This window comes from Dendrobium catenatum, unplaced genomic scaffold (genome assembly GCF_001605985.2).
Source record: "Dendrobium catenatum unplaced genomic scaffold, ASM160598v2 fragScaff_scaffold_993, whole genome shotgun sequence".
NCBI classification, from domain to species: domain Eukaryota; kingdom Viridiplantae; phylum Streptophyta; class Magnoliopsida; order Asparagales; family Orchidaceae; genus Dendrobium; species Dendrobium catenatum.
In genome coordinates this window covers 164457-191562 of record NW_021319455.1, presented here as the reverse complement: position 1 = coordinate 191562, position 27106 = coordinate 164457, and the positions used below count along the sequence as shown (strand labels likewise).

Genomic DNA, 27106 nt, shown 5'->3' with positions numbered 1-27106 from the left:
AGGGAGTAAGGAACGGGTGAAGTCTGAGAGAGGGAGAATATCCTGTGAGGGGGACTCAAGGGAGTGTGGAGGGGGATTCCACACGGTTGCTTCGGCAAGCTTGCACCTTAATACCGTCGGATTCAAGGCTTGTCTCGAGGGAAGTTCACCAAAGAAGAAGTTCACTTTGGTGTCAAAGGACCCGGCAACTCCGCCGCACCAGGGAAGGTGGAAGTGATTTTGTAAAGGCTTCTCCGCCTAGCTGTGGGGGCTAAAGGAGACACTTATTTTAGTACAATACTTGGAGGGTACCTCCAAGGAGTGGATGTAGGTCAAGGTTTGACCGAACTACTATAAATCCGGTGTGTTCTTTCTTATTATTTGCTTCGGCTTTTAATTTCCGCATCGTTGGTTTTGATTGTGGCAAATCTTGTTTTTGATTTAAGATTGTGTTTGTTTTTAATACTGATTCACCTCTCTATCGTTTTATTTAGCCTTGGGCCAGTTCTATAGGGCTTAACATCCCTAACGAACTTTCTAGTGCCATCAGAGCACTTTCAGGTTGTTGGATCTGTGAGGTGATTAGGTCGATAGTTTGAGGTCAACAAATATTCTCACTTCTATCATATTCAACCAAGCTATCAATGACTTCTTTACAACCCAGCACCATCATCCATATAATTGCTACAGTGCATCTTACCAATTAGGTCAAATAAGCTTGTGAAAACCTTATTGATCATAGGCTAATTACAAAGAGCAAACTAAATAGCAAATAGGGTTAAACTAGGTCCTTTTTCATTCCTTTTTATGCTCATTTTTATGTTTGGCAGAATTTTGATTTTTATTTTATTTATCTTATTAGATTTAATTATCCTCTTTGGCTATCAAAGGATTGAATTTAAATGTTTTGTTATGATTAGATTTGATTTTAAATTAGAGTATATATGAATTTTTTATTTAAGTACTTTGGCCTTGGAGGCTTTTATTCTACATTGGTAATTGATGATTCAATAAATACAATATACAAATTATATGTAAGATCCAAGATATGTAAGCGAACCACTTCAAGTTATGTGCCTGGAGATCCTTCTTTCCCTCTCTATTAATTAGCATAGCCAATCAATTTAAAATTTTATTAAATTTCCTAATATCTATTATATTCACTTATCGCATAATACTCCAAAAACTTAACTCTAAAAATGATATCCATATCCATATATGCATTTTTTTGCATAATAAATCAAAGTACAAGAATACATTAAACTTAGGTTACTTGGACTCATAATTAACTATTTCAAATCCACTAAATTGTTTATCTTATACTCTATATTTGTCCCACTAATCTCAAGCGACAAGCCCCTTATCCTATAAACATTTTCATCATTATTCTAACTTTCCATTATATCCAGAAAGACAATGTCATTTGTAAATAGCACAAATAATATCTAACTTTAAATATCATTTCCGATCATCTCTACTACAAATAAAAAAGTTACCAACTTAGCATAAATCCATGACATAATCCAACTATGAGTAGGAATTCTTTGCTAACTCAACAATCACTTCTGCAATTTAACGCTCAAGTATACAACATTTTTTTCTCTTAATGCTTGCAAAATTATTTTTTATCAAACTTGATCATATGACTTCTTAAGATCAATAAGAAACTTATGAAAAAAACTTCAGGTTCTATATATATCTTCATTAATCACCTTAGCACAAAGAATTTCTTCCATACTATTTTTCCTAGCATAAATTCAAATTAACTTCATTTGCCCCAATTTTGTTGATGGTGTGCTTTTGTTGTTTTGCATGAGATAATCCCACCATACTCTCACATAAAAATGGGAATTCCTCCATTAATCAATTATTTTATTTTAAGGGCTTCTTATCTATAAGTAATCCCTAAATTTTCCCATGATGAAATAAAGATTTTAAGTTTTCCTCCGCATTCATGTAGATGCCAAATGGATCTTGATGTTTTCAAAGGAGAGCTTCGATGTAATTTGGTTCCGTATGCTTTTTTGGGTATTCTTTAGTTTTCTTTTTAAACCATATGCTTGTTTCCTTCTTTTTCACTCCACCCACAAATTTTGACTCCAATATCCCTGAAGTATAAGATATGTTGTATTTTGAAACAAAGTGATGAGCTAGTCATGCCAATTGCTTGCTTGCAAAGTGCAAGCACTTAAAAAATCCTACATGCTTTGTTCCAACTCAACAAAAACCTAGTTCATCTTTCATGATTCTATTTTCCATCTGACATAATAACTAGGGAATAAGCATTCGCTTATCCTTAGTATTTCTCATAGTTGTTGAATTGTTAATTGTTGGCTCTCCATTCTGTCTCGCTAAAGCTATTCGCATCTGGGTAATTCTTTGCACCCTATCTTTAAATCATTGATTTTCTTATATTCTTCTCACCAGTTCATGTTGTTAGCAACATGAGCTTTTTGGTTTTAAACATCTTCTCAGGAATGCTTCCCGATATATCCTTCACAAGCTTCCTAGTGCCTCATCTTCACACTGGCTTCACACTACCTCCACCACTTGATCTCTATCTAGTCTCTCAATCACTTACGTATTCTTGATTTCTAACTTTTCTTTCATCACTTTATTATTTTATCTTTAATTCTTTTTTTTTAACTTCCAAATAATTGAAAAAAAAAAGAACAATAAAAAAGAAATAAGACGAGTATGGTCATTCTTCAAATACTCGATAGAGTTTGTCTTACTCTAGTAAGGAGAAATGATTTGACAAATCTATATATTTGCTCCACAACCTTACTAATTTGTGCTAGTAGAAAAAAATCAAAACTTCCCTCTTTTTCTAATATTGCAAGAAATACGAAATGAGAACAAAAGAAATAAGGATTCCCTTTAGAGATTATATTTTTATTGAATATTCATTAATTATATTTGTTGAAAATTATTACCATATATGGTTTAAGCTTAGCTGATTAAATGACTATTTTTTTCACTTAATATATGTATATAGAAATACAAGTCAAGAACGCTCTAGCTAATAAAAGCATCTCTTAGCTCTGCATTTTGTGTGTTTAAGCATAAAGGCACCTTATGCATCGCATTGTGCTTGACACTTTGAAAGCACTAATCATTTGGGTTATGATAAGATCATCAATGATTTGACAATAAAAAACATCAAGTGATGGCATCTAATAAATTTTTTTTTAAGTATTCTACAAGTTATTTTAAGCATTAGTTAGACTATAGTAATGATGATTTTATTCATTAAGCTTCCTTTGAACTCTATAACTTCAAAATGAGATCCAAATGGACCATTAAAAAGGCAAGAACATGCAAAGATGCAAAGGAGAATAGTCTAGTAGTTTTATTTAGATGCATAAATATTTGATTGAGTGTGTGGTTTACCAATAAATGCCTCATCATGATGAGCAAAAAATAAAATTAATTATATTTTATTTATAATAATAAATATCATTTTTAATATTATAAAAATTATTTTAAAAATTTTATATACTTTTCTTAACATAAGTAAAATCTCATACCTCTACTCTCCTAACCGGGTCATCGGAAGGCCGCCGTTTTATGTGGCCAAACCATCTAAGGCGACTCTCTCTAATCTTATCTTCTACTGGAGCTATTCCAACCTTTTCACGTATATGCTCATTTCGTATCATATCTCTAAGGGTACATCACTCATCCACCTGAGCATCCTCATCTCTGCCACACTTAACTTAGTGTTATGCTTCTCTTTTAATGGCCAACATTCGGCACCATAAAGCATTGCAGGCCTCACTACCATCTTATAGAATTTTCCCTTAAGTTTGAGGGGTACATTTCTATCACATAACAAGCCCGATGCATTCCGCCACTTAAGAGTAGTAATTAACTAAAGGGTTTATACTTATGAGAAATCTATAACTCGATAATAATGTCCTCACAAAAATAAAGAAAAATATCTATGTGGAGTCTTCTCTAATATTCTGAAAATAATCCAGAACCACTCATAAACTTAATAAATGAGTTGGTTGGGAATTTTTAGAGCACCAAAAGCTACAAGTGATTCGACCACCACCAGCACAACTATCCACTATACAACACTGCTGACCCAGACATATGGCCTTTGGCATCAATAGTCCAAAAAGTGACCAAATCAATGACAATGAAATTAATTAGCTCACCAAATTTTTTATCAAGATTTGTTTGGTTCAACTTTATAAAGCCACTAAAGTTTAATCTTAAGAATATCCTAAACAGCATTTGGGCTTAAGTTATCTTCTCTTTTTAAGCAACCAAATAGCTCAAGTCTACTTTGCTCATCCCTTATCTTATCACACTAAGCTTATACAGTATACTCACATAAAAAGATTAAGCTAGAACCAAATAAACCTTTATTTTCGATCATTTGACATTTTGTTAGTTATTAAATTTTATTGAAAATATATATTGCTCAAACCATTGTAATATCACTTAACTCTACAAATCTTAAGTATCACATTTTAACCTAAAGTTTTACCTCTAAGCGGAATTATAAGATGATTTCAAATCAATTTTTTGAATCAATTTCCAGCACCTTTTTTTTTTTTTTTGTTCAAGTTCTTGCAAAATGATTTTTTACTTAAAACTATTTATTTAATAATTACTCAACAGAGCAATTCCATATTTCTTTGAGTTCTTCAACTTTTTTTATGAAATGATTAACTTCACTTATAATGCATTTACCATGATCTAAATGACTAAATCTTATTGCTTGCATTACAAAAAGGTTTTATTTATTTGGCACTAGCTACTACAAAACTATAGGCAATTTCCATATATTAAAAAAGTACAAATAACATCACATTCAGAAAATAATCTAGTATAGTGAATAAAACTTCACTATGCTTCATTCATTATCGATTCATGCAATGAAAAGTATAGTGAATAACAAAGAGGTTAAAGACACTGAGACGCCCAAACTGACCTGTAAACCAAAGAGGTACCAACATGAACCCACAACATGTCCAGCCAATACAAACATGAGAAGATTAATAACAAAATTGGCCCAAGCTGACTCAAATATGAAACCACTTGCGGATTGACCAGCGAGAAGTGGAAGAAACCTGATGATTCTAGGTATATATTGTAGAAGAACTGTAAAACGTAGAAGGTTTTTTGCATAGTTTGCAGATGATGTTCCAACATATTTTGGTATAACTACCAATATCATAACCTGCAATGAAGACAATAAAATTATACCGACATCCATCAGTTACAGTGCAGAAGATCGGAGAGATGAGTAGGAAAATAAAGCTTAGGTACAATAGTTATTTTTCTCACATCACTATAGAACAACTGCTATGATTAAACTGACAACTAAATGAACAATCTGATTCTGAGTTAATGCAAAGGAAAATGAGCATCCTGCAGTCTCTAATCACATAAAACATAAATTAGATCAACTGATTGTATCAAAAATCAAACATCCGACACAATCATCATTAGCTTAAGTCAATTTTGCAGGAAAAATCCCTTGCTTTCTTATTCCTAATTAAATCAGCAATTGTTTTTTATTCGAGCTGCATTGAATCTTCCTGAACAACAAAGTTCTATCCAAGTAAGTGTTTAAAGACTTTTCCTTCTTATCCCTTCCAAATCAATTTACTTCCCCCATATTTCACGCATTTTATATTCCAAAATTCTCTATCAAGTCTCAAAAAGCTTTCCCTCAATGAATGTTTCTGCCGCACTTTCCTTATGTAATTGTTCTCCTTACGCCACACTCAATTTTATGGTTTACGCAGCTTTGCTGCCTGTAACCAATAAATGAAGCATCAGATGAAATATCAAACACAATTAGTCATTGAAACAAATTGCATTCTAATATCAAACAGATGAAAACAATGGATAAAAAATTCTTTTTCATCATGAACAATTTTGAAAAATGAAGAATCACATCCCGTAGCAAGGTAAAATGCAAGATTCCCAATCATAGCTGAGGAAGGAAGAAAATGGATACTCACTTTAAAGTGAAAGTAAGTAAACAAAATTTAGATCAAGATTCCATAGATACATCCAGAATTATGTGGAAAAACTTGTATAAAATTAGTATGTATGGCTCAATGGGAAAATTTTCATAGCTTTTGAAATCCACCCTACTATTTTCTACATCAGATGATTATCAAACAAACGGTAGTAAAAAATATGGTTGAATATTTCACCTGAGGAAGGGGTAAAACAACAAATAAGTCCAACAGAAAATAGCCACGAAGATAATGCATAACAATTTTCTTTGGCTGATCAACCAAATCCCCAGCACCAACCACTCTTGATTCAGGGGCAACATATGCCAGCCTAAACTGCAGAAGACGATTCAACGTAAGCTTGCAACTTATAGAAATATAAGCTTTTTGCAATTAGTATTCTGTAAGTTTAAACAAATAGATCCTCGGACGATAAATAAAAGAAATGAGTAATTCTCCATTTCATAGGTTCTATTACAAGAAAACAAGAACAAAAAAGGACCAAAATATCTCATGGGAAATAACTAGAGATTTGCAAGCTCAAAAAAAGATTAAATATCAATGCTTGTCATGAATCAAAACCCAACAAATATAGGTGCTAACTTGTGTTCTGTCGTTTAGAACAAAACTATTGACTCTTAACATCTGAAAGACAATTGAAATACTAACAAATGCTTAGTTGAAAAGCAAATGCTGGTTTAAAGCAGCTTCAATGCCAATTAAATTTAATGTTAATAATTAAATGAGTATTATATACACATAATATATGCATCCGGACATACTTTTCCATGATTCTGAAGCAATAATTGTCATAAATTAAGCAAATTTGAAATAAATTTTAAGAACTATAAGCAAGAACTCGATAACTAACAGAATTATAGAATACAAAATACATTACAAAAATAAACAAAAAGCGCCTTAATTTGATATTGTTTTGCAAGACATGAACGGAAAGGAGGAGAAAGACAAAAAAGCTCTTATTCTTTACAATATTTCGCTCATACCAATAAATAAGAATCTTATATAGGCATATTTTCCATTAATGAACCTGTGGTCTCTCCAGCCTTCGATCCCACAAAATATAGCTGGATAATTAAAATTTATCAAATAGGTATTCCTATGAAAACAACAACTCCCATTCACTCATAGACCATCAAACCAGTTTTTGAGCAATACTCAACTTAATCAGAAAGACATGTATCGTTCAAACAAGCACAAAATAGAAAAAATAAGGTGAAATAGTTGATACACTATAAAAAGATTCAAACAAAGGTAAAAGAAAATCAAGCTACTGGACAAATATTTACACATGCCCTGAGAGGAGCTTTTCCAATATAGATGCTGATAGACAAAAATGCAGTTTACCTGAAGGAGCATATGCAAAAAATAAATGAAATCAGTAGCACTTCTCACAACGGTTATTGCTTTTGCTAAGGACCAATTGAAAACTATGCACTTCTGTTCCTGCGGAAGGTGAAAAAATTGAATTAACAGAGAATCCTGAGTTGGTAATAATGAGAGTACATAACTTGCTCCAAGGAATAACCATAAAGAACAAAGCAGACAATACAGCCATACATTGTACACTATCTAGCACCCCAATGAATTACCCCAATTAGGTGGCATTCAATATATAATTGTAATCCTGTCCCAGGTGCACAATTACAAAATCCTCCTTACTACGAGATGAACTCGAAGGATCATGCCAGCCTGACAAGTTATATGTATTTTTATTAAAAGAATCTATACGTGAAAGTTCGTGTAATATCAAAATATTATAAAGGTAAACAGTTGAAAAAGTCCTAAAAATTCTATACCCAATTTCGTAACTCAAAAAAATTATAAAATTTTTATTAAATTCTATATTCTGCCAGACTTATTTCTGATATATATATATATATATATATATATCGAAGTGATACATTTGAATTAAAATTTTATTAAGGATATTAAACCATCCTTTATATATAGCTCTAGTGTGGATTTAAGTTTTTCGATTTGTCATTACAAAATTTTCCATCATCGTTGGCAAGTTGTTCATGAACTATGTTGCAATGTATCTTTCACAATTCTTAGTTCAGAGGAACGTTTGTTGCATATAAAAATTTAGATGATGTTCATTGTTATAGAAATTACCATTTATTGATTCCTTGATATTCTAGTCACATTTGTTGAGCATACAGCATGCACCGTTCCTTGTCATTTTTTTTATAGAGGATGCATATTGCCTATTAATTTGATTTTGCAAACTTGCTCCTTGTTAATGTTGTAAATCAAACTTGCTAAATATATCGGCTCCGAAAATTCATGCCCGATTCTACTAAAACAGTTTTAGCTTTCCAAGTCAAATTAAACTACAGATAAGACACAATCAAAATATTTTGTCCTTATTTTGTGAGGACTTTATGATCTGATTTCAAGTTTCTCATAGGTGCAAGCCCCTATGGCTAACTAACCCTCTAAATGACAAGAGATAACTTTCGATTAAGACTAGTTGTTAGATGCAAAGTGCTCAACGTATAATAGTAGAAAATTTGGCTTTATTGAGAAATTTTACTGCCTTAAATTCAAAGCGAGTGGTGGAAGAATAATAACGAACTCAATCAAAATCTTATGATTTTGTCATCAAATTTCCAAAGACCCTAATCTACCTAGTCATAAAAGATAGTCAACACAACCTAACAAAAAGATCCTTGTCAGCAATCATGAGTTGCATTGTCCACAAGATCTTATAGATTTGGAGTTAATATATGTGAAACCCTTAAATTTTCAAAAAAAAAAAAAAAAATTTGTTGCTAACTTAGAGTCTTTGATGTACCCACTGCTGCTTGTTCGGTTGTTAGTACGGGACGAACCGTCTGGACGAACTGAAGAAATGTTGAAAATCTGTATGGTTAGTACGGACGAACTGCCAGTACAAACAGAGAAAATATGCATGTTCGTCTGGACGAACCTGGGTTCGCCGGGACGAACCGAACAGAAAGCATCGTCCAGGGACGAAGAAAATTGGAATTAATTTTCATCTGAACGATTGGAGTCCAGAGGAGATTGTCACGGGACGATCGGGACATCGTCCTGGACGATCCTGCTTGATAAATATCTGAATAGTGTCAATTTTGAAGGGAACGCAAGCTGAGGAGAGAGAAAATCATGGAAAGAGGAAGAAAAGTGGATTTTTGAGCGACTTCGACCAGTTTTCGTCCGTCACCGTAGTTGGAAAAGTTGACCGACTCGAGGTAAGGCACATTATGCCTTTCTCAATTTTCAGAAATATGATTTTTTACGGATTTTCTGTTTCAAATTCATATTCCGTTAGCGAAAATCTGGTATAACTTTGCATCGGTAAAACTTTTACCGCTTAACTTTTGGTATGTTTCTGAGATGATGTTTTTGCACGTTTTGAGTATTTTTTGGAAGATTTTTACCATGTATTTTGAATTATGCGGTGTTTTAATCGAATTACGAATTATCTGAATGTTGAAAAATGTTGCTTCAGTATAATGAAAGTCTTACAATGATGTTTTATACTATCTGCGATAATTTGGTAAAACTCTGAATTTTTGAATTTTGTGGAAATTCCGTATGCTGCCGTTATGCCGCTGATGAATTTTCTGAAGTATTTGATTTTTCCGATTTGAATGTTTTGATGTGCTGTGATATCAGAAGGGAGTTATAAGGGGCCGGAATCCTTTGTGATTCCGTTGTCTGGGTTCGGAAAATCTGAAAACAAGTTCTATTCTGAAAATTCTGTATATTTGTTCTGTTCTGGTGCTTTCCGGAATCCTTTGTGATTCCGTTGTCTGGGTTCGGAAAATCTGAAAACAAGTTCTATTCTAAAAATTCTGTATATTTGTTCTGTTCTGGTGCTTTAAGCACAAAGGGAGACATAAGGGGCCAGAATCCGTTGAAATTCTGTCAGTGTCAGGGAAGGGAGGCATAAGGGGCCAGAATCCGTTGAGATTCTGTCAGGGTCCGGGAATTTGATATCTGTTATATGAAATGTGCTTTTATGATTTGAATTCTGTTCTGTACAATTCCGTTTGTTCTGTATGATTCTGTTTGTTCTGTACGATTTCGTTGGTTCTGCGAAATCTGACTTAAATATTCTGCTATTCGAAATAAATTCAGTTCTTCTGTTTCAGTTGTTTGATTCTAATCAAGTATCAGAATTTTGTATTTCATTTGATTATATATGATTTCTGTGATTATCTGAATTATGTACGGTTACTATTCTGATGTATTTTCTGACGTGAATTTCTGGAGATTTTGATTGGCTGGTGTAGTCTTGCTGAGCTATTAGCTCATTCTTGTTATCTGCATGGTTTTCAGGTTCTGGGAAAGGGAAGGAGGACTTGGACTAGCAGTTCTGTGTCTGATCTGAGATTAGGTATTTTGTACTTTTGATTTTTGTACAGTCATGGCTTTTCTGTTCTGTTCTTTCTGTCTATAGTCATGCACTATATTGTACATGATTCTTTTGATGAAAGAAGAAAATATGGATGAACTGTTCTGTATATTTGGATGTTTATAGTAGCTGTGTTTTATGTATGTTTGCTATTTGGAAGAAAGTCTGAAGCAAATTCCAAAGCTAGATCCTGGATTTTAAATTTTTGTCGCGGCCCAACGCGAAGGGATTCGTTCCGGACGGGTTGGGTCGTGACAATATATGTTTAAAGGGATAAATCAAAATCAACCTAAGCTAAAAGAGAGTTTTGTATCTTATCAAGTGTAATCTAAAGTTCACAAGCCATTGAGGAAATTATGAGTTCTTGTCGTGACGAAAATTTAATGTTGTCATTTTTCTATGAAATCATCACTTGGAGAACCTCAATCATAACAGCTTACATGTTGTGACATTTAATAGTGAAACCACCGATTAAAAAACACGTGATACTTCCTTATTAACAAAAGATCATTTGAAAGTGAACAAAGTGATACACTCGACAAGATATACTCTTTAAGAGCTGATATTATTCTTAAATTTATCACCCTTTACAAACGACTACGTAAAAAGGATAATTTTTAACTTGAATTTTGGAGAATAAATTTCACAAGAATATTTTTTATGATTTATCATATTTTTTTAATCATTATATTTTTCTTAGGATATGACTCCAAAATGATATGCATTAAAATTTGAGGGCATTTTAAAACACATAATCCTCTTCAGTTAAGATTTTCTAATATTAGTTCATTTAAATGAAAATTTCTCTCTTTTTCATTTATATTATTTCTCCTCTAATTTCACTCTTTTTTTATTTTACTATAAAAGGTACTTGAATTAAAATCATTTTCTCTTTCATGATAATGAGTCTGGCAGTCTGCTTATGAGTCGAATCAAATTCTTGTAATTGAGCTCGAGCTTTAACTCGATTATTTAATCAAGCTCAAGCTCAAGCTCAAGCACAAGCCGAAGGTGGCTCAATTCGTTTAAAGTTTAAACCCTTAAACTATACCATTAGCAAGCATCTGAGCTTTAGACATAAACTTGACACAATAATGTGATTATAAAGTTGGCCACCCGATTAGAGGGCAAACAAAATGCCCTTATTATGTAAGAATTTTTATTAAGATCATATGCATACACTTCAAATGATATTTACACTCTATAAGTTTTGTTCAAAGTCCATTTTGTCATCCTTTGTAAACTAATGCCAAGGAAGGATGGGTGGTTGCTCTAAGCATGAAGTGGCCATTTATTGTTGGAGCATTTTTTGGTTTAATATAATTTAGGTGAGCGTGCATGGATTTAAAAGGAATTCCTTCCTGTTATGATATTACTTTAGATGGCATTTATTCGGAAGAAAGCTCAAAGTAGCTTATCTTAGAATTTGAGGATATTTTTATGATGAAGATATCCTCTAGTTGAAATTTGATGTCACCACAAGCATCAATGGGGAAGATTGCTTGAATCATTTGTTTTGTAATTATTAATGTGATTTTTAATATGATTGCATCCATCATAGGGTAAAGGTTCATTTATCTTTAATTTTATGTATAGACCTTGGTGTTTTGAATCTTGTCACTTTTCCATGCTTGTTTGCAAGGGATCGTGTCCATGAATTTATATATGTGCAGCATTTGAATATATTTTGGCACTTATCATGTTATAAACCTTGTCAACTCTGCTCCAACATAAACATGGTCGAATCTCAAAAATTGAATTTATGACTACAGGTAGGCAGAATATGACCCCACGTAGTGGGACAAAGACTTGATGTTGTTGTTGTAAGTAGGCAGAATAACCTCGAGGGTTTCCATAAATGTTTCTAGAAACAGGCCTTCAATGTCTTACACAAAAGTAAACTAAAATATTATAAAAAGATTTGTGATTGAGAATTTGATTTTCAATATATGATGAGAAGAATTTGTTTGATTAGACAAGAGGCAAAGAATTTATAATCACTCATTATCACATGGATAATTATTAAAGATATGAATTTTGCGAACTCCGGCATTGGCATATGGATGATTGGGCTCCAAAAATGGCTTACATCCTGCTCTATAGGCAGGATAACCCACATGAAATTTCTTTTAGAACTTATATAATTTGAACCATCATTAGGACATCAACTCTACCAACTACAACCTTATTTTGTGAAGGATCAAATAAGAATGAATCTAACAACTTTCTCAATATTTTCACCACTTGTCCTCATTTCAAGAGTTTTAGCACGTCACTAATTTCAAGTGAAAAAAAAAAGAGGGTAGTCTCCCTCAATAAGAGTGAGAGATAGCCAAAGAATGCTCATAAAATTTAATGGAAATTCAATTTGAATTTCATTTTTTTTCTTTTTTTATTTATTTTTATTAATTTTTTCCCTATCTTCTTTTTTTTTCATTTCATTTTTTTTATTAAAAAACAGGAGCATTACTCACCTTCTCACCCTGCATACATGCATTGTGATGATAGTTTGAACTTAAAAGTGATTTTCACACTTTTCAAATAGTGTGCAAGTGATGAATTCTCCTCTCTAAACAGTATTGTTGATCTTGCAAATAAAATTGTAAGTCAAGAAGGATGGTGTGTATTCTCTAGTTTACAGACTTATTACTTTAGCATTAACTTTACCAGTGATGACTTCTCCTCTCTAAGCAGTATTGTTGATCTTAAAAGTGATATGCATATCAATGATGAATTCTCCTATCTAAGCAGTATTGTTGATTTTGCAAAGCAAATTGTTAGGTCAAGAAGGATGGTGTGTATCCTCTAGTTTACAAACTTATTACTTTATCATTAGTTTTATCAGTTGCTACTACTACAGTAGAGAGAGCATTTTCTGCATCGAAGATTATCAAACATCAATTACGTAGTAGGATGGGTGATGATTGGCTCAATGATTGTTTGGTGCCTTATATTGAAAAAGATGTGTTCGATTTGATTCTCAATGAAGTTGTAATGCAACATTATTAAAAAATACAAAACCCCCCCTCCCCTCTTTAAATGAAAGGCTGGTTCTGCCTTGATCACAACAACAAATGGCTGCATAGCAGAGATTTGTGGTACTTTTGTGGTGAAAATACCACAGAAAATAGGCCTAATCAAGCAGCAGAGACAGCAGCTAGGAGAAGTACGCAGTGAGAGGGACGCGATCAGTGGCAACAAAAGCAACCCAGTAGTGTAATGGTCTCTAACAGTTGAGGTGGCAACATCAACCAGCAAACATAGAAGCAGCAGGCCAGTGTACCAATAGAAGTGGAACCACTCAGCATTAACTAGTGGAGGTGGGAGTAACAGAAAGAAGCAATGATAGCGATCATCTGGCAGTGCTTATCAATTGAGGTGAATTGAAAATGACAGAGAACATGAGGTCGATCAGTAACTGCAAAATGAAGATCAGCAGCTTCTACGTTCACTAGTTGAACCTTGCTTTAAGTCACGATGAGGCCGATCAGTAACTGCAGTGGTGCTGAAAGTGACGATGAAGATGGCTGGGCCAACAATAGAAGTGAATTGAACCTTGCTTTAATGCAATGATAAACAAGAATGGAGAAAATATTGAAGAGAAATGTTGATAGTATGCCCAACAATTATTATGGCTTCCTAAACATGTAATAAGTTCATGTCAAGGTAAACAAAAACCCTTCAAAATAACTGATCTGCAGTTCTCAAACCAAGAAAACAGTTATATCTTCGAAATAATCATATAATGCTTTCACAAACAACCAAATAGTGAGTCGCTCATAATAATTCCTCCTGCAATGTATAAATGATCAATGCCAGTGTGTTGCGCTTAACATGTCACAATTGACTTAGCTCTATGATATAAACAATCTATAATCAAGAGGCCAATATGTTTTCAAATATAAAAAATGAAAACAAAACAGCATACCAATCAAAAGTACATAAAATGTTCAAAACCCACTCCAACTATAAGGTATGAACTATAAATCCCATGTGTAGCTTTCTATGAAAGTTCATCTAGAACATTTGAAAATGCATATATATATGAGCATCAAAATATATCTACCTCTATAAGAATCTTCCGATATCAAGGAACCACTTGATTATGAATAATGCTAGAGTAGATGAGAAATGAATAGAATAACTACTTCATAGTTCAAAATAAGGAATTCAAATACTCCATAGAAGCTTGGAAAGGCAAGACACAAATGAAGCGTTACCTGCCGTGCTGATAAAAGGAAGAAAAATAATGGATCAACAAATATTGCAACCAAGCACGATATAACAAAAAATTTGTTCCACTGCTGGACAACCTTGGTATGGGGATTCATAATTGGAAAATACGAATTTAGAAATGCAATTGATCTCCTTGACCAACCTTCAGCATCCCCATAAAGGATGTTATGAAGCTACACAGAAAAATCAAAAGAAGTCAGAGCCATGGACAATAACAACAGCTGATACCTCAACAACAACAACAACAACAAGGCTTTATCCAACTATGTGGGGTCGGCTACATTAATTTTTTTTCTCCATTGTGTTATATTAATAGTCAAATTCTCATCTAAATCTAACAAAGAAAGGTCATTAAATTAACAAAAAAAATACAATAAAGCAAAAGAAAGAGAAAAGAAAGAAAAATGAAAAAGCAACTTTATGTAAAGAAAAACAATACAATATAGAAAAAGAAAGAGAAAATAACGAAAAATTAGAAGGCAACTTTATGTAAAGAAAAAGAGCAGAAGAAAAATAAAGAAGTGAAATTGAAGCTCAAATGGAGGACCCAATAATAGATTGGAGTATTGGATCATATACAAGTACAATGAAAAAAGAGCAAATAATTGTAGCTTAACTAATGCATGAAATATTTGATGCTTATACTAACTGAAAAAAAATTTCGCATACACAAAATTGAAACAAGATGAGGGATTCTACACCAATGCACAATAAGAAAATTGATCTATCAGGATTAAATGGGACTCAATAATTATTTCCATCCTTCAACAAGATGGTCTGTAATCACTCCTTGAGAAAGACAATCTCATGCATGTGCAAATTTGTTTTTATTTTTATTTTTCTGCTACAAAAAAATAAAGGAACTACATGATGTGTTCTCTAAGATAGAAAAAAAAACGCAAAGTAACTAACAACTAAAGTAGCTCCAGTCAAATAACGCACTTGCACATCAGTAGGACAGCAATAGCAAGCAAAGTGATATAATTTCAATGACTAATATGAAAAAAGTTCTAATGGAAAACAGGAAGTCGTTTAGAAAAGAACTACATGATGAAGGGAAAAATCAGAAAAAAAAAAAGGTAGCTAATGTTCCATCAATTCTTGAAACCGGCAAAATATTTTGGATAACTTTAAGCAAATGACAATAATCTAACGATTGAACCAAAAAACCTTGGTCTCAAGTGAACCAGAAGCTCTATAGTAACCCCTTCTGGTTTTGTAAGCTGCAGGACAATCGATACAGTCAGCATTATTGCACACTGCCAAAGGTCCTGACATCCATAAATGCTCATTGCTTTGAGCATCGCGGCCATCTAAACAGTATCTCTCATGCATTTCTTCTGGCATAACAGCATGTGATTTGCTGTTATTTCTTTCATACTTAAACAAAGAAGTATGTCCAGGCGTTTGGCTCCCATGTAAAGGACCGCTCATTGGTGAGAACTGAGATGTTTTGTGACTATACAATGGGCCAGTATGAGACATAAAAGCTTCCTCCCTTTCGTAGGATGCATTGAGAGGAATGGTCATTGATACACTGCGAGCAGATATTCCCGGTAATTCAATATTTTGTCGTGATCTGGTGCTGTGATTATCATCTGAATAAGCCATATAAAAAAACAAGACCTGCAAAATAAACAGAAAGACAAATACAACTAAGAACAGGAAGCCAATATCCTATATTTTGATTTCTAAGACAGAATAATCTTCCAAATAGTAGTGGCCAAAGTCTCCTACCCTGAAACAAAAGCTCAACAGAGTGAGAGTGAGCTTAAATTGGACAAATCATTTATAAAGTAGCTAGGATGCTAGAAAAAGTATCACTATTACAGAAGATAAATATTATTGGCCAAGTTTAAAATAATAACAAAATGCAAAGCTGAACAACTACGGTAAAAAAAATTAATATTGCTTGATATACCTTTTTACATATTCCTTAAAAATTTTAGTATGAATTTCATGTTAGGACTGCTACAAACTTTTTTAAAAAAAATAAATCTATCTTGGCATCATAAAGATTCACTTATTTTAAAATGCACAATTATATTCCCTTCTAATAAAACAATTTAAGTGTCACATTTACCAAGTTATATTTTAAGGGAAAATAACTAGACATCTATGTGTTGACCAACATTTCCTTTTACTACTTTCTAGACTCCAAATTTATTCTCTACTCTTTTTTTTCTTTCCATCACTTTCCTCCTAAAAGAAATATCAAAAATACCTATTATATCCTTTCAAAAAACCAAACTGAAACCATTCAGAAACCAACTCTATTTATGAATAACTAGACTCAAATAGATCAAGTCAAATAAAACCCAGATCTATATAGGCTATGGAATGTTAAAATAACCGGGTAAACATAAAAAGTATCTAGGCTCAATTTATAAGTAAAAAATTTCACAAACATATATTTTCAATAATCATATCAACCCATATCCTCCTAGCGATGAAGCAGGTTTCATTTCTATAATGAACTCAATAGCAGCATACTCCTTAAAACGATGCATCAAATGGACGACTTCCTCTGTCAAATACCAATGATGGTGACAGCCTACTCCTAGTGGCAACATGACAAACAATGGGGTGCCCGTGAGATGGCAAGCTTCTCCAAGTAGAGCTGTGGCGAACCGTATATTTCATGCTCTAAAGAAAACAATGAGCCTCATTAGGTGGGATTAAATGGGAGAAATATGCATAAAATGTAGAAGTGTGTGTTACAATGCATAAACATACATAAATTCAAATTTTGAAATTTCATTAGGTTCCCTCTCTTCCTAAAATGCAAATTGTAGTAGTTGAATGACTAAAAGAATAAGTTTTGGTCAAAACATGTGGAATTCAAACCTCGTGATAAGGTAATGGTCCCTCTAAACCTTGAAAGATTTCCAACAAAAACCTCCAAGAAACCCATCACTATAAAAACTGAACCACATAAAATCATATAAACAAATAAGGACAAATGCTTACAAATTAAAAATCCATGAAAATTTTTATCTTAGTCCAATTTTGAATATATTTGATTAAACTTTACATCATGAATCATTAACCAATGTCTTCAGTAATTTCTTTTTTCACCTCCTTTAGAAAACATATCATCCAATAATTTATAAACAAACATTCTACTCTTACTTCAAAAGTTGATGAAATCATGTCCACTACTAATGGTGGTCATCAAAGGTAACTTGTGCACTGGCGAAAAGTGATTACTCATAGATATATTTATAGCTTGCAACATTTATGCCTAAATTTGCTTGATGAATATCAATTATCAAGTTATTAGTGCCAAATTTTCCTAGGAAGGATAGATTTAATATGAATCTTAATTTACAGCCATCAAAAACATAGTATGTTTGTGCTAAGTAGATTATCATGAAAGTTGAACTATTATTTAAATATTTCTTATTTTTAGTTTATTTTTTAACTTTATTCATAGCCTTTACGTACCTGCTTAAAATGTCAACCTGTCATAAAAAGTTTGATTTGTACTTAGATTCTTGCTTGGAGCTCTATCATATGGACGTTGAGAAAATTCCAGAAGATTCCCTATGGCTATTTCTTATAATTCATCTATCTATGACTCTATATGAAGGATTGTGGCTTCCCCATGTGATTTTCGCATTGATTGCTTCCTCATCTGGATGCAACTAAGTCCTCCTGAGACTAGGTCTTGTGGCTTCTATTTAATCAACTTTCTTCCTCTAGTGCAGCCGAGTACTCCTATGCTCAACGGTACCTGAGGCATTTTTGAGTCCTCTATTCCATCAAACTTTCTCCATAATCGCTTCCTGCACCTTATCAAGTGCAAATCCTCTTCCTTATGGGAAAATAGACTATAAACGTTGACAAAGAAACATGATCTGTCTCATATACATCTAGAAGGCACCTCCTGAAATCCTTCTTTAAACGTTGACAAAAAAAGCCCTTTCAGAAACAGCGTGTCATTAATAAACAAACAAAAATCGTGCAGTACTTGCAACGGATCAATAGGCAAAGGGATGAAATTCCCCTGATTAGTTGGCACCTAATGAAATCGTATTCCTTTCAGCAAGTTCAAAAGGTGAAAAACCAAAGTCTCTTCGGAAACCAGGCGTCATCAATCCAAAGGATTTTAATCCAAACCTGCCTTGGGTAAGGGACCTCCAAAAATAAAACTCCGTTACACAAGTTTGAACTGTGAAAAAAAAAAACGTCTTTGCACAAACGGGATGTCCATAAAAAACATAAATAAAGAACCGCACTTGCTGGGACCAAAAAGCAGAGCCATGAACTTCCCGACAGTTGAATAGTTAACATACTATACTGAACATAATATCGATATTGCAAGCCTGACGCAATAATCAAAGAACAGCTTTGACTTCAATCATCCGCTAGTGCTCAAAATATGCAGGCTAAAGACCTTCCTCGAAGATTACAATATACCTTTGCAAAGAAGACAACTTCCTTTTGGCTTTCTTTGCCAATCACTTCTTCAGAATAAATTTTATGATAAGGGAAAAGGTCACAAGTCAAAAAAAAACATAAAATCGTATGTTTACGGTTCTGCATAGTACAAATGCAAAAAGTTCAAATTTAGCAGAACTGTAGAACCACTACAAGTGAACATGACTTCGGACGGACAACGGCTAAGAAACAAACAGTCTAAAGCATCAGAACGTGTTTACTTCAACAGAAAGGGAAACTGATTAAAAAGAGAGGGGACAATGGAAGACAGAGTCTTATACTTATATTTTAAACACCAAGGCGCCGGCGGAGAAAGAAATGGCACCAGAAAAAGATCAATACAGTAAACATACTTAATAATCGATTCTCCCAAACAAAAGTTGGCAGGGAAGACTTGAGAAGATACCAATGCCTCAAGAGGTTTCAAGCCACGAAATTAAAAAGAAGCATACCTGACTCTGAGGGAGGAAGCCTGAAACCCCTCTCCGGGAAGAAAGAGAAACAGCAGCCGGAGGAAGGAAGGTCTTTCGCCTCCCCCTTCACAGGAACTTCACAGGGAAACTTCCAAATTCCTGCGCGTATGATAAAAAGTGAAGAGAAGCAAGAGTAACAAATACTAATTAAAGTCTCAAGTCTTCGATAAGTAACACTGTATTGTATTCGAATATTGAGAAAGTTGACTCGTAACTCGTAAGAGAGATTTTCTGACTAAATATTGCTGGGAAAAAAAAATTAGAAAGGTATCCCTATGAGTTTTATTGAGACTAATTTTATTATATATTTTAGTATAATTAAATTATTAGATAAAACAATTCAATGTATATTTATCTTTTAAAATTAAATAGATATGTGTGAAATTAATTTTATTTCAATAATAATGTATGAAGATATTTGAATAGAATTTTTTATTTTTAATTAGGGTCTATTTAGTATAAATTTCTTATTGTTTTGCTTTTAGATCGGAATTATAATTTTTATTTGGATATTTATTTTTTCGCTATTATCAAATCATTTTATTGCTAGAAAGCTATCTTACAATAGTTTTCAAAAAATTTATTTTACCAACAATAACTTTATAACCACCTTTATAAAAAAATTAAAATCATCTCAAATATATCTTTATTGCTATGTTGACATGTTCATAACAAAATTTGCCGCATTCAAATATTACCAATAAATCTTGTTTCAGGCCCATGAATTTTAAAAAATAAAATAAAATCATCTAATTATTTGTAGACAAGCATGAACCAAAAACACTTAAACCATACTAATACTTTAATCAAATCATTATGTTATGTAAAATTTAGTATTCGTTTATTTTAAAAAACAAATAAATAAAAAATATGGCACTATGCTATGTAGCACTGCGGCACTTTACATGAGAGCACAGTTCTGCCAAAAAATGATGTTGTGTCGTGTGTGTCTCGGTTCTATAGTAACTCTGAAATTGACATGCACCGCTACAACACTGGGTTTGAGCACAGTTGAGTTCGGTTTGATCACGGCGATGGGTCTAAGAGCTGTGACGCTGGGTCTGAGAAGTACGGTGTTAGTCCACTAATAAGAGTATTACCAGTATTGTTATATTACAGATAATAATGTCAGTATATACATATTTACAATATAAAGTGAATGCTACGATTGAAATTGATTGAATAAGATTGATAGAATGATAAAGATAGCTTTACCTATAAATTGATATAGGTGACCGGCAAAGAATATTTATACATATAGTATTGTACTTATACTGAGCTAAAGTTACTTTATATTTTAAAATAGTTTGCGTTGAAAGGATATACTAATTGATATCATATATATGATATCATAACCTCATGGGATATCCTCAAGTTCCATGTGGTCCTTTAACAGGAGTCGGTGGATGGGAGTTATAAAGAGTTGGAGATTAATTAAGAATTATAAATAGTTGGTGCAGCTATCACATGATTCAAAGAGAGTTATAAGAAGTTTATTGATTGAGAGTCATAATGGGAGACAGATTAGGAGTTATAAGTGGAGAAGAGGATAAGATATAAGATACCCTCAATTAAATATTTGAAAGAATAATGATTATCAATATTGATAAGAATTACTGACACTAGTCATTGTTACCGATGGTTATTGATATGATTACTAATATTAACAATGATATTGGCACTGTATTGACATTGTACTGACACCGTAAGAACAGGGGCGGAGCCAGGATTTTTTATCTATGGGCGCACAATTTATATATTGTGAAAAAACCCTCACTTTTTTTCATCTGGGCTTAGGACTGACATTGGTGGTTTTAAAATTTTTTTTACTTGTTAAATAAAAAAGATAAATTATATAATTAAAAAATTATAATCAAAATCAAATGCACATGATATTCATATTTTTCTCATATTACAATTTCTCCCTTCGAGTCTTTATATTTTAAAATCATTGTGTAATCGCTTCATTATCAATGCTATTAAAAATATATTTTTCAATATAAGTAATTAAGCAATCATTAATTCATCTAAGTGTCTCACCTACAATTGTGCAAACGATTCTTTACTATTTTCAAAGCGGAGAATGTCCGTTCAACTGTTGTTGTAGCAATTTGTAATATCAAAGCAATCTTTATTAGCAATTCTAATCTTTTTTATTTTGTTTAGAAGACCTTGTAATAGCAAATCTAATGTTTTATTTTTTATTCATTAGATCTTCACATTTTCTATATGCAATGTTATAAGAACTATTAACTTGTTCAAATGGACAAAGATATTTGATTTGTGTATTAGTGTCATCATAATTTACATCTTGCTCAACTACATCATCCTTTCATTTAAAGTATCTCTCCATATCCAATATTTTGCAAACGTTGTTACTCTATATTTTAAAATAAAAATCTAACAGTACTATACACATTTATATTCATATTTATTTAACACAAATTCAGTATTACTACAATAAATCTCTAATTTCTTTTAATTCTATTTCAGAAAATATAGAAAATATTGAACACCAAAAAATTGATAGAGAGATAGACTCAAGAATCCCTAGAGAGAGAGAGCACTTGCACACTGAAAAGCTTGCGGCTTGAAACGTGCAGCTTGAGGCTTGCGGGAGCAAAACGGATAGAAATTGATTGGTTTAGGGTTTTAATTTTTCTATATAAATCATATAACTTACTTAAAATAAAATTAAAAATAATAATAATAATTTGCGTTGGCCAGTGGGGGCACTTGCCCCCAATGCCCCCACCTTGCCTCCGCCTCTGCATAAGAACACTGCTATTGATTACTACTACTATAACATACTATTATTACTGATATTATTACGGATACTCGTATGGATATGGATATCACTTAACATTATTGATTTATGTTATTGATATGGCTATTATTATTGATCATTGTCTATTGTTATTATGACCAATGATGTAATAGACTGAGATGTAATGCATTACAATTGAACATTATGTATTGATGAGTATATTTCTTTATATGATTTGTAGCATATTATTTTTCTTTTTATTACATTGATTTTTAGTTATGGGATTTTAGTTATTTGCTAAATTTTTATGCTCATAGTGTGTTTTTACATAATTTCAAGTAAAGGTAATGAGCATGCAGCTTGAGGCTATAGTATATATAGTTTTCTTTTCACACGCCTAGTTTAGTTTATTTCTGTTTTTCTGATTTATGTATATTTTTAGTAACTTACGAGGGCTATTGTAAATATGATTTTAGGCTCGATATAGCATGTAAATATTGATTATAATAAATGTGAATTACATTTTTCACTATTTATTTTTCTTTAATGCAATTAATCAGCTTTGAATGTTTATTGATATGGTTGATAAATGAATAGAAAGAGGTTGAAAAGATAATAGCAAGAAAAAAAAAAGCATAAAAGAAATTCTTTTACTTTAGATTATTGGGCGTGTCACATCCGGTAACAGAGGTCAGAATGACCATAGTCGGCGGGTGATAGATGTCTAAGGGACAATAGTCAACGGGCATTATTGGTTGGAGGGACCTAGTTGGTAGCCAACGAAGGTCGGAGGGACTATAATTGATGTGTGACGGTGGTCGGAGGGACTGTGATTGAGTGACAGAGGCAAGAGCAATCGTAGTTTGACAAATGAGGTATAGGTGAGAGTTGTGGGGTGATAGAGTTGACGAGTGAAAGTTTTTATATAGATTGTAATTAGGAGGAGGTCAGAGGGATCGTAGTTGGCAGGCAACAAAGATGATTAGAGGGATCGTAGTTTGCGGGCGATGGTGTCTAAAGGGATTATAATCGGGCTGTGGAGGTCGGAAGGGCTGTAATCGGGCAACTAAGGTTGAGGGAATCGTTATCTAGTGATAAAGGTCAGAGGGACCGTATTAAATGGGATATGGAGGTCAGAAGAACCATAGTCGACAAGCAACGTTAGTTGGAGGGATCATAGTCGACGGGCAATGAAGGGACTGTAGTCGGGCGATGGAGGGACCGTAGTCAATGGGCTTGTTGGAATTGTCTCGTTGAGCTGGTTGATTCGACTATAAGCATATCATATGTGTATATCATTTAATCATTCAATTAATATTTTGGAGCATCAAAATAGACTTTAAGCTCTTCATTTGAGCCCATTAGTGTTTGAATTAGATCGATTTTGGTGTCGTTAGGTTCGCCTCACTGAAACATTAAATTTGACTATAAGTTCGTTGAAATTGGAGTTCATGTGGCATCTAATTTGATTTTGTAAGTTGTCAAATCAAATATTCTTTGAGATTCGTGTTTGATTAAGATGATTTTTGATTATTTATCAATCGTTTGAGAATATTTATTCCATAAATATTTTATTGAAGTATCTTATTTAAATTTAAAAAATTTATAATGTTCAAACTATAGCTAAAAATTTTGATATTCAATTACTCAAAAACGAGAAAGAAATAAAGGGAGAGAGAAAATTTAATAACTGTTTTATTGTGTATTATCATAAACAATTATTATAAGAAAATAAAAGTATTATTAAAATAAATTATTTATGTCTATAAATTATGAATACAGTATCCGAAGCACTACAATGATTGTACTCTATCTAGAAAAAATATATACGGAAAAACCTGATTAAATTTTAATTTATTTTTATATATTAAAATAACTTTAAATTATTCATGCCTAATTATTCTTTTATTATAACTGTTTAAAATAAGTTAAATATTTAAATATAATATTCACAAGCAAATGTAGTTGGCGAACCAATTAGGTAATAAGCATACCTTACAAAAGAAGGCGAATGAGCCGGCTTGACCGGTCAGGTGCCATAGCTTCCATATTGCTTCGTGATAGCGTGAATACGAAACATTAGTAAATGGTGCAAGTTCTCTAACGTGGGATTTTACTTTTCAGCCCCTTGAGTTTTTAAATTTACTTATAAGGTTGATACATTATCAAAAAACTATCTTGATCAGGCATGAATCTCGAGGCAAACTCAAGTTGGAAACTTCTGAAATTAAAATTGGGACCATCTGAATTCTGATTTCAGCAAACTTTTGGTCAAACTGAACATCTCGGAAATACGAACCCAAGGACACCAAATTCAACTCAATCCGAGCCCAATGAGTCAAAATAAAGGACCCGAAAGCTATTGAAAGGTTCGAACCACAATTTGGATTATCAAACGGTTTCCAAATGTGACCTGCTTGTAGTCGAATCGAGCGGATCGACGAGACAAATCCAACGAGCCCAAGATCGCAGAATTCTGACATCATTAAGACCTTCAAATGCCTATTGAATGGTCCATAATTAAGGGATTCAACATAAATCCGGCTGTCCATCCAAACCACTTCACATTTACCCTTGATCCTCCTCCTATTTATGGGTCATGCCACTCTAGGAAATCTATAAATAGACTCATCCTCCCTCTTGAAAGGGGGATCTAAGCAAGAGAGCAAGAGAGAGATCGGAGATCGCTCTTGCCTCCTCGCTCCTCCTTGACCATCGCCTAGAGTTCCGTCGGACTACCACTTAAGGCCCTGAGCTTTGCCGGACCACCACCTTAGGCCCGGACTTCTGCTGGACCACTACTTAAGGCCCTGAGTTCCACCGAACCATCACTTGAGGCCCTGAGCTTCGTCGGACCACCACTTGAGGCCCTGAGCTCCGCCAGACCACCACCTAACGCCAGGAGTTCTACTGGACCACCACTTAAGGCCATGAGTTCCGTAGGAAAACCACTTGAGGCACCGAGTTCTTTCGGACCACCACTTGAGACCCTGAGCTCTACCGGACCACCACTTTAGGCCCTGAGCTCCGCCGGACCACCACCTGACGCCCGAAGTTCTGTAGGACTACCACTTGAGGCCCTGAGCGCTCTCCGCCGGACCACCACTTGAGGCCCTAAGATCCGCCAGATCACGACTTGAGGCCCTAAGCTTCGTCGGACCACCATTTGAGACTCTGAGCTCTACCGGACCACCACTTGAGGCCCGGAGTTTTTTCAAACCACCACTTAAGGCCCTGAGTTCTGTCGGACCACCACTTGAGGCCTTGAGCTCTACTAGACCACCACTTGAGGCCACGAGCTCCGTCGGACCACCATTTGATGCCAATAGTTCTACCAAACCACCACTTGAGGCCATGAGTGTGAGAGCTCGTTCCTTTGATTTGTTTCTCTCTAGATCTGATTTTCCTCCCAGGATCGTCCGGGACGATCAGTGCAGTGAAACAACTGATTTTTCTAGAATGGGATCGTCCAGGCCGATTTTGGATCGTCTTGGGATGATCAGATGAGACAAAAATCCCGAGAGCAAAACCGAAATTATCGGCCTGAGGAATCGTCTTGAACGATTGGATTTTGGTCATATCGTCATGGACGATGTGGCGATCGGCCAGGACGATCAGACTTATGTTATAAGGAAATCAGCTCGTTTTGAGGAGAGAGAAGATATTTTATTAAAACCAAAATATCTGAGGAGAGAGAAAGAGAAGGAAAGCGAAGGAAAAGCTAGTTTTCGGAGGCCGCAGAGCGCTTTTCGTCCGACGCCGCTATTGGGAAAAGTGTTTATTTCGCGGTAAGGACTTCGAATCCTATTTCTGTTTTCAGAGATATTGAGTTTTGATCGTATTGTGCACTGTTTTGTGTTTTTGTGATCGAAAAACGGACCCGGTTTCGTATTGACGAAACTTTCACCGCACAACTTTTAATATGTTATAGATATGAATATTCTACACGATTTGAGTATTTTCTGTAACGATTTCACCGGTTATTTTGGGTTCTACGCGATTTTGATCGAATAGAAAAATATCAGGATGTTTATTGATATTGATTCAGTAGAATAATAGTCTTATATTATTGTCGTGAACATTCTATTGTAATTTGGTGAATTATGATTTAGTAGGATTTTTGTGTAAATTTTATATACTGTCGTTATGCCGCTGGATTTTCGTACGATTTCCGATTTTCCTGAAATTGATAATTTGAATGCATATGAATGTGACTATCTGAGTATTGATACTGAAAGACAAGTGGAGACATGGATACTATAGATTCATTGATTATTGCTTATAGATTCATTGATACTATTGCTTCTGCACCATATTAACCTGCTGCATTTGATTCATTGCTAGTATAGATCGAACTTTATTGTATTGCTTTTCTAATCGATTTCATTGACTAGATAGTATTGATTTGATTGATCGATTTGATACGATTGATTTGACTGATCGATTGATTTTCTTCTGTGTACGGATTCTTCTGAGATTGACGTATTGATTTATTGAGTTTAATTTATTGATTCTTCTACCGTTGTATTGACTACTGATCTGATTTTCGTATCCGCTGCATTGCCTATTGATTTGATTTCCGCCGCATATATTCACTGATCATGTGTCATTGATGTTATGGATTTGATAGATTGACATGCATATTGTTTCTAGTACCGTGATTTGATTTCAGTTGTAGGCTTTGGTGACCTGCTGGACTTTTTAAAGCTCATTATATGTGGTTAACAATTTCAGGTCTGAGCAAGGCAACTGGAATGGAGTTCGATCAGAATGTCAGATGAATCCTTTCACTATGGATGCCTGGGGCGTCACAATG

The 27106-nt window shown here is 33.7% G+C and overlaps 1 protein-coding gene across 4 annotated transcripts in view; it reads right to left on the bottom strand.

Moving 5' to 3' along the window:
• LOC110111727 (probable cyclic nucleotide-gated ion channel 20, chloroplastic) overlaps nucleotides 1-19658 on the bottom strand; it is a 47358-nt gene extending 27700 nt beyond the window's left edge. The window contains exons 1-6 of one of the 4 annotated variants that reach the window (XR_002304913.2): nucleotides 19503-19658; nucleotides 15778-16233; nucleotides 14592-14780; nucleotides 7332-7430; nucleotides 6165-6302; nucleotides 4928-5176 (exon numbers count right to left, since the gene is read on the bottom strand). Coding sequence is in view for 3 of the 4 variants with exons in the window: in XM_020843720.2 (XP_020699379.1) it covers nucleotides 4928-5176; nucleotides 6165-6302; nucleotides 7332-7430; nucleotides 14592-14780; nucleotides 15778-16218 (1116 nt within the window). In the remaining variant the exon portion in view is untranslated. Of the gene's footprint in view, nucleotides 1-4927; nucleotides 5177-6164; nucleotides 6303-7331; nucleotides 7431-14591; nucleotides 14781-15777; nucleotides 16234-18054; nucleotides 18508-19502 lie in introns of those variants that run through there. The other 3 variants (XM_020843720.2, XM_020843721.2, XM_020843723.2) reach the window with 3 other exon arrangements.
• Nucleotides 19659-27106: the final 7448 nt, after the last annotated feature.